The following is a 12,299-nucleotide window of genomic DNA, read 5'->3' on the forward strand; positions in this document are numbered from 1 at the left end:
CATATAAGTCAAAACCCACAGCCTTCATGTTTCTCACTCTGGTGGCTCGCCTGTAGAGCATGTAAAGTTCTATACTTTTTCTTTTTTTTTTTTTTTTTCGGAGCTGGGGACCGAACCCAGGGCCTTGCAAGAGCTCTACCACTGAGCTAAATCCCCAACCCAAGTTCTATACTTTTCATTGGATCAAGGTTGTTGGCTGCGTTGCTTAATCCGTATGCTCCGTCACCTTCATCCTCTCCTGGATCTATTTCTGACTAAGAGAGACATGTCTGAAACCTCTAGGACGGCTGTAGATAAGGCGCTGCTTTCTAGTGCTCTGCAGGACACCTGATGGTAGATTACCAGGTGTGGACATACTTGCAACAGACAAAGCTACAGATAAGCTCATCCCAGAGTGCTTCCTGCTAACACTGGAACTGGGTTAGAAGATACACAGCAGCCTGCGGATTCCCTTACTCATTTCACTCAATACTAAGAAACCAAAGGTTTAATAAACAAACAACTCTCGAGTTGTACAGTGCACGTTGCTGAGGCGCACGGTACCCTGCCCCGCTCTGCCAGGCGGGAAGTCCTCCCTTTGCCTGAACAGTGCATGCTACCTGCTCATCGGTCACTTGGCAGCTTGGTTACCAAACTACTTGACTTTAGGAAACTCCTACTTTATTCTACAGTGGCCCCTAAGTCCAGGAGTGGAGTTACCGAGGAAGCACTAGGGAGGGCCTAAGCTTTGGAAGACGTCATTTCTGGTACTACATGGCTCCAAATGAGACAATATTAATTTTTTTTTTTTTACAATAATAGAGAATCTGAGACTGCCTGCTGTAATGACACCTTTCTGGTTTACCTGCTGTGGCTGTATGCTTTTGACTTCTGTCAGATCTCACTACGTCTCACACACTAGTATTAGCTACCGTTTACACATGGAGACTTATTCACGTGTATCTCATGTTCATTATGAGGCTGTTTATTTTTAATTCACTCTTACATCTCATAAAAGACATCTGGAATTAGAACTCGTTCAGTGGAAAGACGGTACCTGCTTGTACCTGCTGAGCCACCGCTCTAGCTCAGAAGACACTTGGCACTAACAAATACACAAACACTTCATCCAGAACAGAAAAAACATCAACTTGAGAATGAAGTCTGGATTCAGTCTGATAAGAACATCGCTGTCTGGGTTATCATTTCAGACAGCTGGGCTAGAGACTAAAGAGCAAAGACTTCCCTTCCTATAAACAGGGCGGCAGCGATACCAGGGAGCATCCAGTTACCTCTTCTCACAGGAGACACCATCGATATCCATGCTCTGGGAACGTGAGAGGGACTGAGATTGCGTCTCAAGGCTGTTGGAAGGTGAGCTGCTAAGAGAACTGACGCCTTCACTGCTCTGGCTCCGATGGGCAACTCCTACACGGGCAAGGCAAGAGAGAAAGGTCACGTGACACAATGCAAGCCCAAGAATGAAGGCAGCGGTAACACACGTGCTCTTGTAATGCGTGTCAGTGAAGATTCCTGTCAGATGAACCCAGGAATGCTACAACGAGATCATACGTTATCGCTGTGCATCACTTAAGGCCAGCCACAGAGCGATACGTGATGTCTGAGACCACTCGCTGCCTCTCCTTCAGCAGCTCCAGCTGTAGCCTGTAGTCAGGCCTTTCCCCTACCCTTCCTCTCCCTGGAGTTCCACCCCCATCACTAGGGAGGAGAGAAAGAAGGAGAGAGGAGAGATAGAGAACCCAATTTCTTTCCTTTAGTTTCTTCTAGTAATATCCCGCATCTAACCCCTCCCCACAAAGGCCAACCCCCAATGCTGCCGCTCAGGAGCCCTCACACTTATACACCCGATGACAAGTTCCCAGAATTCCAAACATCACACAATCACAGAAACTATCCGCAGCTGGCAAAACCACGCCTCTGCTGGAGCATGAGGCAAACCATAGTCAGCTCCTGCAGACAGTCTGAAGCAGCCCCAAACTACATCTCCATACCTGAGACTCAAATGAAAGCACTTCTTATATTTCTGTGTTTTTTAAAGAAACAACAATCCCAGAATTGTTTACTACAACGCCCCTGAACACAAATTAGGTTTTGTGACAGTACAGAAAGTCCTTGTTTTTTACGCTGTCAGGAGGGTTGGTGGCTGGTGTCTTTATGTTAGGCACATCACCTATGCAGCAGTGCAGAAACTCCTGAAGTGGACTGAGAAGGAGACACTAACAGACTGACAGACATGCAAAAAAGCCAGGAGCAAATGTCGAAGCCAGAATCCAGATGGTGGGGGTGGGGGTGTTCACGGCCAGTCCCTCCGCTCTGCTACAACACTGAACTCAGACATACATGCTGAGAATGCGGTCCGGCTTCAGTGCCCGGTCTCCTTCCGTACAGATCCTGGGTCTGTTGATGGCATGTGTTGGAGGGAAGAAAAAACTGACACTGCCATTGTCCCCACAGGGCTTATGGTGGCACAGAACCAGCATCGGGAGGAGGAACGGATTACTTCTCAGAGAAGTATGCTCAATGTCTTCAAAGTCATGTTTGTTACAGAACTTCAGAAATCACCTTAGCCGGCCGGGTGTGACAGCTCATGAGTGGGAACCCAGCACTAAGGAGGCATAGGCACCCAGGTCTCAAGTTCGAGACCAGCCTGTCTACACAGAGTAAGCCTGTTCCCTGTTTCAAAGCAAAACAAAAACAAAAACAAAGGGTACCAAAAGGTCAATAGGCAAGCACTGACCGCATTTATCTTTGTTCTTAAAAGGGCAATGAACAGAAATGCTTATCAAAAAACAAAATCCCACCTACTGCTGAGGTAACCAGCAACCGGGGTAAATGCCACCATCTCGGCATCCTGTCGTCTCCACTGTCTCCTCACTAGGATATCACAAGAGCACACTTACTGCTCCACCATCTTTAAACTCAAACCAATCTGTTAAAACTAGCACAGGATTCACAAAAGGGCAAGCTAGCCACTGTTCCTAACAAGTCTCAAATAAAACATATAGGGCATCTCATACTACCAGAGTCCTGAAATAAGACTTAAAACTCATTCATTCAAGAGCTAGGGAGATGGCTCAGTGGTTAAGAGCACTGACTGATCTCCTAGAGGTCCTGAGTTCAATTCCCAGCAACCACATGGTGGCTCACAACCATCTGTAATGAGATCTGATGCCCTCTTCTGGTGTGTTGAAGATGGCAGTAGTGTGTTCACATACATAAACTAAATCTTAAAAAAAAAAAAAAAAAAGAGGCACATGCCATCACACCTGTAAAAAAAAGAAAGAAAAAAAAAAAGCATTCATTCAAGAGGTCTGGACCAAATTTAAAAAAAAAAGGTCAGGATTATTTTATCGATCACAAAAAAGGCAATTTTAAATTGAGACTGATTAACAAGGAACTTTTTTTTTCTTTTCTTTTTTTTCGGAGCTGGGGACCGAACCCAAGGCCTTGCACTTGCTAGGCAAGTGCTCTACCACTGAGCTAAATCCCCAACCCCAACAAGGAACTTAACTACACAACTTACATTAATTTTTTTTTTTTTTGGTTCTTTTTTTCGGAGCTGGGGACCGAACCCAGGGCCTTGCGCTTCCTAGGTAAGCGCTCTACCACTGAGCTAAATCCCCAGCCCCCATTAATTTTTTAACCTTGTGGACTGAGTTACTGTCTCTGTTGGTAGCGCTTGCGGCACAAGTAGAAAGACCTGCCCGCATGTGAAAGCCACCTGCAGTACCAGTCTGGGAAGGCAGAAGGCAGGGAGATGCCTGGGGCCAGTCTAGCTAAAATGGCCAGCTCTAAGTTAGGCAAGAGACATTCTCTTTAAAGATTTATTTATTTATTTTGTATATGAGTACACTGTACCTGTCTTCAGACACACCAGAAGAGGGCATCAGATCCCATTACAGATGGTTGTGAGCTACTATGTGGTTGCTGGGATTTGAACTCAGGACCTCTGGAAGAGCAGTCAGTGCTCTTAACCCCTGAGCCATCTCTCCACCCCGAGACACTGTCTTTAAAACATGAGGTGGACAGAGACTTAGAAGACACTTGGTGTTCACTCTGGCCTTGACTGGGATACACACATGCCCACGAAACATAGGAACTTTATTTAAGACTGAGTACTTGTAATGGCTGATTTTGTGGGTCAACTCGACACAAGCTGGACTTGACACACAGAAAGGACCCTCCCTTGAGGAAATGCCTCCCTGAGACCCAGCTGTAAGGCATTGTCTCAATTAGTGATCAAGGGGGGAGGACCCAGCTCATTGGCTGGTGGTCCTGGGTTCTATAAGAGAGCAAGCTGAGCAAGCCAGGGGAAGCAAGCCAGTAAGTAACATCCCTCCATGGCCTCTGGATCAGCTCCTGCTTCCTGCCCTGTGTGAGTTCCAGTCCTGACTTCCTTTGGTGATGAACGGCAATATGGAAGTGTAAGCTGAATAAACCCTTTCCTCCCCAGCTTGCTTCTTGGTTAGGATGTTTTCTGCAGGAGTTCAAACCCTGACTAAGACAGTCTGTGTAACATACAACACACACCGTAACAGGGATGAGGCGTAAGACGGCATCTCAAGGGGTTGGGGATTTGGCTCAGTGGTAGAGCGCTTGCCTAGCAAGCGCAAGGCCCTGGGTTCGGTCCCCAGCTCCAAAAAAAAGAATAGAAAAAAAAAAAAAGACAGCATCTCAATCCACTTCGTCCAGTGCTTCAAACATCCTCACATCCCAGTTCCCCCACGATCACATGCCCACTGCCTCCCATCTCTACACATCACGATGATCTGCCTGCTTTGGAAATCTGCCAAGCTCAGTGACCCCCTTGCTTTACTTAGACTATAAATTATCAAGACGAAAACCCATCGGAAGCAACAGCCCATGATGTCACTCTCTCTTGAAACCACACTGTTGTTATAACTCTTTCCTACTTCCTGCTAGAGAAATCATAGCCAGGGAAGTGAGCCTCAAAGATTAACGTTTTGTTCCATCCCCCATCTTCCTAAGACCAGATATTAAAAGTGAAAACCTTGTTGGGTGTGGCGAAGCAAGCCTTTAATTCTAGAGAGATAGAGGCAGGCAGATCTCTAATCTTGAAAACAGCCTGATCTACACAGAGAGTTCTAGGACAGCCAGTGAAACACGGAAAAGCACTATCACAAAAATCAAATTAAAAAAAAAAAAAGTAATTTAGGGCTGGAGAGATGGCCCAGAGGTTAAGAGCACTGGATGCTCTTCCAAAGGTCCTGAGTTTAATTTCCAGCAACCACATGGTGGCTCACAACCATCTGTAATGAGATCTGGTTGCCCTCTTCTGGCATGTAGGCACGCAGGCAGGCAGAACACTGTATACATAATAAATGAAATAAATCTTAAAAATTAAAAGAAAAAATTTAGAAAATAGGGGAGGGCCAGAGAGATGGCTCAATGGTTAGAGCCCTTCTTCAGGTCCAGGGATCGCTTCTCATAAGTCACATGGCAGCTCATAACCATCTTCAACTCCAGTTCTAGGGGATTCGATGCCCTCTTCTGGCCTCCACAGACACCAGACATGAATTCGAATAAAACACCCATGCACATAAAATAATAGGATATTTTTATAAAAGAGGATAGGAGAGGTGGGTGGGCTGGCCACAAAGATCCCATCCAGTCATCCATTCATGCTGTCTGCTGTAATCCTAGCAGTCAGGAGGCAGAGGCAAGAGTGTTGAATTTGAGACATTCAGCAAGACCCTTAAAAACCTAAAAGGAAGGAAGGGGCTGAGAGAGTGGCTCAGAGTCAAACACTTGCCGAGCTCAAACTCCCAGTGTCTGTACTTTAAGAAGAAATAGTTGGACGTGATGCTTGTGTGTTCTCATGCATTGAAAGATGAACAGAGACAGGAAGATCTCTGGAAGCTGGCTTCCACTCTATAAAGTTCTAGGTCAGTAGGAGTCCATCTCAAACAAAAGGGGAGAAGGAATAACTTCCGAGGCAGTCATATTACCACCTCACACATGTACCACACACACACACACACACACACACACACACACTACATACATACACAGGAGCACATGTGCACACACAAGTGCACATACACACTACACACACAAGCTCTAATGCACACATGCTGCACACATGGAATACATACACATGAGTACACGTACACACACTGTACACAAGTGCACATACACAATACACACAGCTTTGAGAGGTTTTCAAAATTTATGGCATGGCATCAAGTGGGTAATTTTTGTGAACACTGATCTTTCATTTAAGTTTAGTGTCTCAGGGGGCTGGGGATTTAGCTCAGTGGTAGAGTGCTTACCTAGGAAGCGCAAGGCCCTGGGTTCGGTCCCCAGCTCCGAAAAAAAGAACCAAAAAAAAAAAAAAAAAAAAAAAAAAAAAGTTTAGTGTCTCAGTTTATCTACAATAATGGGACTAAAGGAAAGGCTTCTCTAGCCCCTCTAGTTCTGTTAAAGTTAAAAATGCCACCTGCTGTTGGTGAATGTGTATCTCTGTGCACATGTGTGCACACATAAAGGAGGGCTGTCCAGGACTCCTGGTGCCCAGCACTGCTCCTCTGCCTTCAGGCCATTTACCTGTGAGGCAGGTACAAGGGCGACAGCAGTGCTGTGCAGAGCTGACCTCAGATCAGGCCGGGAAGGCTGTGAGCAGCGGAGATGGCAGGACTCTGGGACCACCGGTGCAGACATACCTGTCACTAGCAAGACACTGACACCGGCTCCAATTCACAAGAGGATGAATGTGGCCCTAGGAACAAATGTGCAAGCAAAGAAGAAAGGTTCCAACCAAGACCAAGAGAAACCTCCAGGGCGTCTGGGGGCCACTGCTCTCAGGCCTGGGTCTCGGCCTGGGTCTCTGCCTCTAGCCAGAAGCTGCCTTTGTTAGTGGTTTCTTTTTTTTTTTTTTTTTTAAAGATTTATTTATTTATTATATATAAGTACACTGTAGCTGTCTTCAGATACACCAGAAGAGGGCATCAGATCTCTTTACAGATGGTTGTGAGCCACCATGTGGTTGCTGGGAATTGAACTCATGACTTCTGGAAGAGCGGTCGGGCGCTCTTAACCGCTGAGCCATCTCTCCAGCCCCCTGAGCCATCTCTCCAGCCCCCTAGTGGTTTCTTTTTTTCTCAGACAGACAGATCTCACTATGTAGCCTCCACGGGCCACAAACTTGTGGAAATCTTCCTGCCTCTGCCTCCCGAGCCTGGGTCTACAGGCAGAGGCGGCCCAGCTGTTTGTCTTCATTTACTTATTTGTTTAGGCGACTTCTATCTCACTGGATGGAGACCAAGGCCTCCTGATCCCCAGCAAGCTCTTCTGAAAGCCAGTTCTGAACTACACAAACTTCCCCTCTCCTGCCTGTACCAAGTGTAAGACAGAAAGGATGCTCGTAACAGAACAAAGACTACAAGTCTGCCCTGGCCCCTGGTGCCACCCTTAGGCAAAGGCACTGTGCTGCAAGAGTGCCTTCCCCTCAGCTGAAATCCCCAAAGAGCACAACTGACTGTAAAGGACCTCACTGAAGACTCAAAATTGGAGGACACAGAATGGACTTCCCTGCCCCGGCACCAATCAATCACCAAGGCCACTTTTGCCCTAAGGACTTGGCCTCTGACTGTGCTGTCCACAGCCTTGCTCCCCCACACCATTCTGGACCCTGCTGACCACACTGCCTATTATTACCAAGGCTCATGGCTATCACTAGAACAGACGGACTCTTTCCTGCTCTCCCTGGGTACTTTATTCCAGCACCCCGACTCTCAGTAATCTACGAGCACTTAGACCCGACCTGAGACCTGGCATGGCTTACACACGCACCAAGTGGGCTGCATGACCTCACGGCATTTACCACGTCACTGTCACAACCCAGAGACACTACCGAGTAAAACAAAACACGACAAGCAAATTCAGGGAAGTGCGGATAACCCCTGTAACCAACAGACAAGGATTACCCCGTTTTTCAAAAGCAATAATGCTGGGGGTTTTGTTTTGTGGCTGGGCATGGTGCCTTTTATCTCAGCAACGGAGAGGCAGAGGCAGGAGGATATCTGAATTTGATGCCATTTGTCTACACAGAGTTCCAGGCCAGCCAGGGAAAACACACTGAGAACCTGTCTTCAAAAAACAAAACAGGGGCTGGGGATTTAGCTCAGTGGTAGAGCGCTTACCTAGGAAGCGCAAGGCCCTGGGTTCGGTCCCCAGCTCCGAAAAAAAGAACAAAAAAAAAAAAAAAAAAAAAACAAAACAGGGGGCTGGAGAGATGGCTCAGCGGTTAAGGGCACTGACTGCTCTTCCAGAGGTCCTGAGTTCAATTCCCAGCAACCACATGGTGGCTCATAGCCATTTGTAATGGGATCCGATGCCCTCTTCTGGTGTGTCTGAAGACAGAGTGTACTCATATTCATTAAGTAAATAAAATCATTTAAAAAAAAACAAAACAAAACAAACAAAAACATGGTAGCTGGGCATACGTGTGTCTGTGTATATCTGAGTGAGTTGGGTGGGGGGAGGGGTGGGGGAGGGGGAACCAAGCCAGGGTTTGCACAAGGCTGAGCACTTGCCCCTAGCCCACGGCAGACTTGAAAACACTCATAATCTTCATTCAACACATGGTGGCTGGCACCTGAGAAATGACACCCTTGACCTCCCACGCGTGTGCACACACAGGAATCAGATGTAGTGCAGCAAATATGCATCGAGTTTTAAGAGAAGGAAACGCGGTGTCAGTAACTGTCAGTCTTCTGTGTAAAACCCAAAGCGATGGGAGGCCACGGGGTCAGGAGGGGCAATCACACCGGAACAAAGTCCTGTAAGGGCTCTGAAGTCGTGTCCTTGCTGAAAGGCCAGCGCAACCTTTCCGTGAGAACAGCTGCCTAGCAACCCACTCAACCTTGCACCAAGGCCTCCTTTATCGATCTTTGTGGCCAATGATCACTCCAAACAACTTACATAAGCTCCCTCCCTCTACCTGTCTGCCTTTCTGTCTCTACCCACAACCATGCTCCCCTACTGCACGGATGTCGTCACTACAGAAGACGTGATCCCAACCAACAATACACCAGTCCCCATACAGCCCTCTGCTCATTTCCAAATGAACTCGTAGTTTCCTTAAAAGGTCTTTCTCTCCATTATTAGATTTAAAGGAGTAACTGAGTGAAGACGTTAAACGGCTTCTGGGATTGGTGTATGATACTGGACTTTAAGGGCCATGGTGGTGAGGGAGAGGTGAAGCGTCAGGAGTTCCACAGGCATCAGTTCTGTCCCAAGTCTTTTGCCCTACCCCCTTTTTAATTTGAGAAGAAAGTGAATAGTACAGAGATTATAAACTTCTCTTCAGGAGAAAGGAGAAACTTGCTGGTTTCAGGGGAAGGAGTAATCTTCACTTGTACTTGGCTTCTAACACTGGTGACAAACACCACTGCTCTCCTGGGTCCAGCATGAGTCTTGTGAACAAGGGGATAAACACCATGTCAAGGAGCCAGAGACAGCACAGTGGGTCTCTCATTGTTAGGTTTAAGAGAGAGAGAGAGGTGAGGGGGTATGTGTGAAGAGGAGGACGTGGTTTTCTCTTTCCCTGGGAGTTCCCAGGCCTGAGCTTAGGTTGTCAGCCTTATAGACAAGTGCGTTCACCCGCTGAGCCATCCTGCTAGCCCTTAGCTTTTTTTTCTTTATTTAATACTTATTTATTTGCAACAGGGTTGGCTTAGAACTCACTACGTAGATCTGGCTGGCCCTGAATTCGTAAAGACCTATCTACCCCTGCCTTTCGAGTGCTGATTTAAGGTGTGAGCATCATACCTGGCAACTCTTTATTCTTAAAATGACAATTGTCATAATCTCTTGAAATGTCTTTAAGCTACACATGCCTGTGTTGTTCTGGTCATTTTCTCTTTGTGACCCACTCACTAATTCACCCCATCTTAGATCCAGTGCCAGGCATGGGGGACACAGGAGTGAGCGGAACAAATACCAGCTCCTGACCCAGACCTGGAGTTCCTACTCCATCAGGGGAGGCAGACAAAATGGGTGCACACAAGACACGGTGCTATGGTGGTAAGGCCAGCACTAGGGAGGTAAAAACAGGTGGACGCCACAACTGAGGCCAGCCTGGGCCTCATACAGCAAGATTCTGTCTCAAAATCAAAACAAAATCGAAACTCAGGGGTACAAAGAGCACACAGTTGGGTAGAGCCTAGAGGTGTGGCTCTGTGTTATGTACGTTAGACAGTGGCCAAAGACAGCTTTCCTGAGAAAGGGACACCAAACCATTGTTCGCTTGCTCTGGGTTTTATCCTTCCTCTTCCTTTTAATATCATCTTCACTTACTTATGGTGGGGCTGATACACCTCTCTCTCTCCTTGTCTCTCCCCACCCCTGTGTAAGGGTGTATGTGTGTGTGTGTGTGTGTGTGTGTGTGTGTGTCTGTCTGTCTGTCTGTCTGTCTGTCTGCATGTATATCTGTGTCTGTGTATATGTCTGTGTCTGGGTGTGTGTCTGTGTGTCTATGTGTCTGTGTGTGTGTGTGTCTGCATGTATGTCTGTGTCTGTGTGTCTCTGTGTGTGTCTGTGTGTGCCAGGTCAAAGGACAACTTACAGAGTTGTGGTTGCTTCTTTCCTGCCACTCTGTAGTTCCAGGGGACTAAGTTTAGGTCATCAGGCTTGACAGTGAGTGGCTTTGCTAAGCCACCTTGCCAGGCCTGACCTTGGTTTTCTAAGACAGGGTTTGGGGCTGATGTGCAGCAGGTAGGGGTAAGATGGTGTGTGTGTAGGCCGGGGAAGGATGCGGAAATATCAAAGCTTGACTTTAGTTTATTACTACTGGGGAGGAGGAGCTCATACACCCCAGCATGACTCTGGTGGTCAGAGGTTCACAGTGTGGAGTCAGGTCTTTCCTCCCAGTCTCCCATGGGTCCTAGAGTGTGATGTCATCTCTTCACATTTGTGTAGTGGGCCCCCTTATTTGCTAAGCCATTTCAGCAACCCCCAAAACTTGATGTTAAAGGACTGGGGAAAACAGCTCACTTCGTACAGTGCTTGCCACACGTGCATGAGAACCTGAGTCCAGATCTCCAGCGCCCACACAAAAGCCATGTGTAGCAAGGCACACCTGTAACCCTGGTGCTGGGAGACAGAGCCTGCAGGTCTCAGGTTACTGCTGGCCAGGCACTTTGGCCACATCAGCAAGCTGGACGCAGTAAGACACTGTCTCACAAGATGAGGGAGAGCACGATCAAAGGAAACACCTGACACCGACGTCTGCCCTCCACACACAGGAACAGGCATACGCACATGCATGGGAACACACACAGATCTATTTTTAAGATTTTAAGTGTGAAATGATGATGAGACGAGAAGTAGAAGTCAAATGGGCCATACGATTCTGAGTCTAAAAGTTCAAGATGCAGGTCTGAGCTGGAAATGTAAACTAAGGAGTTATTAAATTGAAGGAATAATTAAAGCCAGGAAACTAGATGGAATCAGAAAGAGAATAAACACAGGTAGAGACAAGAGTTTAAACACTGAATGCTGGCATGCTGCCCCATGGTCACTGAAAAGGAACAGGGATGATGGGAACCAGGACAAGACTGTTCTGGAAGCTAAACAGTATTTCAGAGGTGAGAGGGTGAAAGCCACCAAGTGAGGAGACAGCGGCTTGGAGCAGAGCTCCAGCCCAAGCTCATTCAGCTCAGCACAGGGTGCTAGGGAGAAAGACAAAGAGGATAGAGTTAGTCCAGAAGACGTGCTAGGGAGAGGGGGGTGGGAGCTGCAGGGGAGAGGGGGGTGGCAGCTGCAGGGGAGAGGGGGGTGGCAGCTGCAGGGGAGAGGGGGGTGGGAGCTGCAGGGGAGAGGGGGGTGGGAGCTGCAGAGGAGAGGGGGGTGGGAGCTGCAGGGGAGGGGGGTGGGAGCTGCAGGGGAGAGGGGGGTGGGAGCTGCAGGGGAGGGAGGTGGGAGCTGCAGGGGAGAGGGGGGTGGGAGCTGCAGGGGAGGGGGTGGGAGCTGCGGGGGAGGGGAGGGTGGGAGCTGCAGGGGAGAGGAGGGTGGGAGCTGCAGGGGAGAGGGAGGTGGGAGCTGCAGGGGAGGGGGGTGGGAGCTGCAGGAGAGAGGTGGGTGGGAGCTGCAGGGGAGAGGAGGGTGGGAGCTGCGGGGGAGAGGAGGGTGGGAGCTGCAGGGGAGAGGGAGGTGGGAGCTGCAGGGGAGAGGGAGGTGGGAGCTGCAGGGGAGAGGGAGGTGGGAGCTGCAGGGGAGGGGGGGTGGGAGCTGCAGGGGAGAGATGGGTGGGAGTTACAGGGGAGAGGGAGGTGGGA

General features: G+C 48.4%; 1 protein-coding gene across 3 annotated transcripts in view; it reads right to left on the bottom strand.

The window, feature by feature from the left end:
- The window catches only part of Ube4b (ubiquitination factor E4B), a 103,676-nt gene that overhangs the window by 60,222 nt on the left and 31,155 nt on the right, over positions 1-12,299 (bottom strand). For all 3 annotated transcript variants that reach the window (NM_001271198.1, XM_006239387.5, XM_017593310.3), the window contains 1 exon segment: positions 1,272-1,407. In NM_001271198.1, the coding sequence (NP_001258127.1) occupies positions 1,272-1,407 (136 nt within the window).

The sequence above is a fragment of the Rattus norvegicus genome, chromosome 5 (genome assembly GCF_036323735.1).
Source record: "Rattus norvegicus strain BN/NHsdMcwi chromosome 5, GRCr8, whole genome shotgun sequence".
NCBI lineage: Eukaryota > Metazoa > Chordata > Mammalia > Rodentia > Muridae > Rattus > Rattus norvegicus.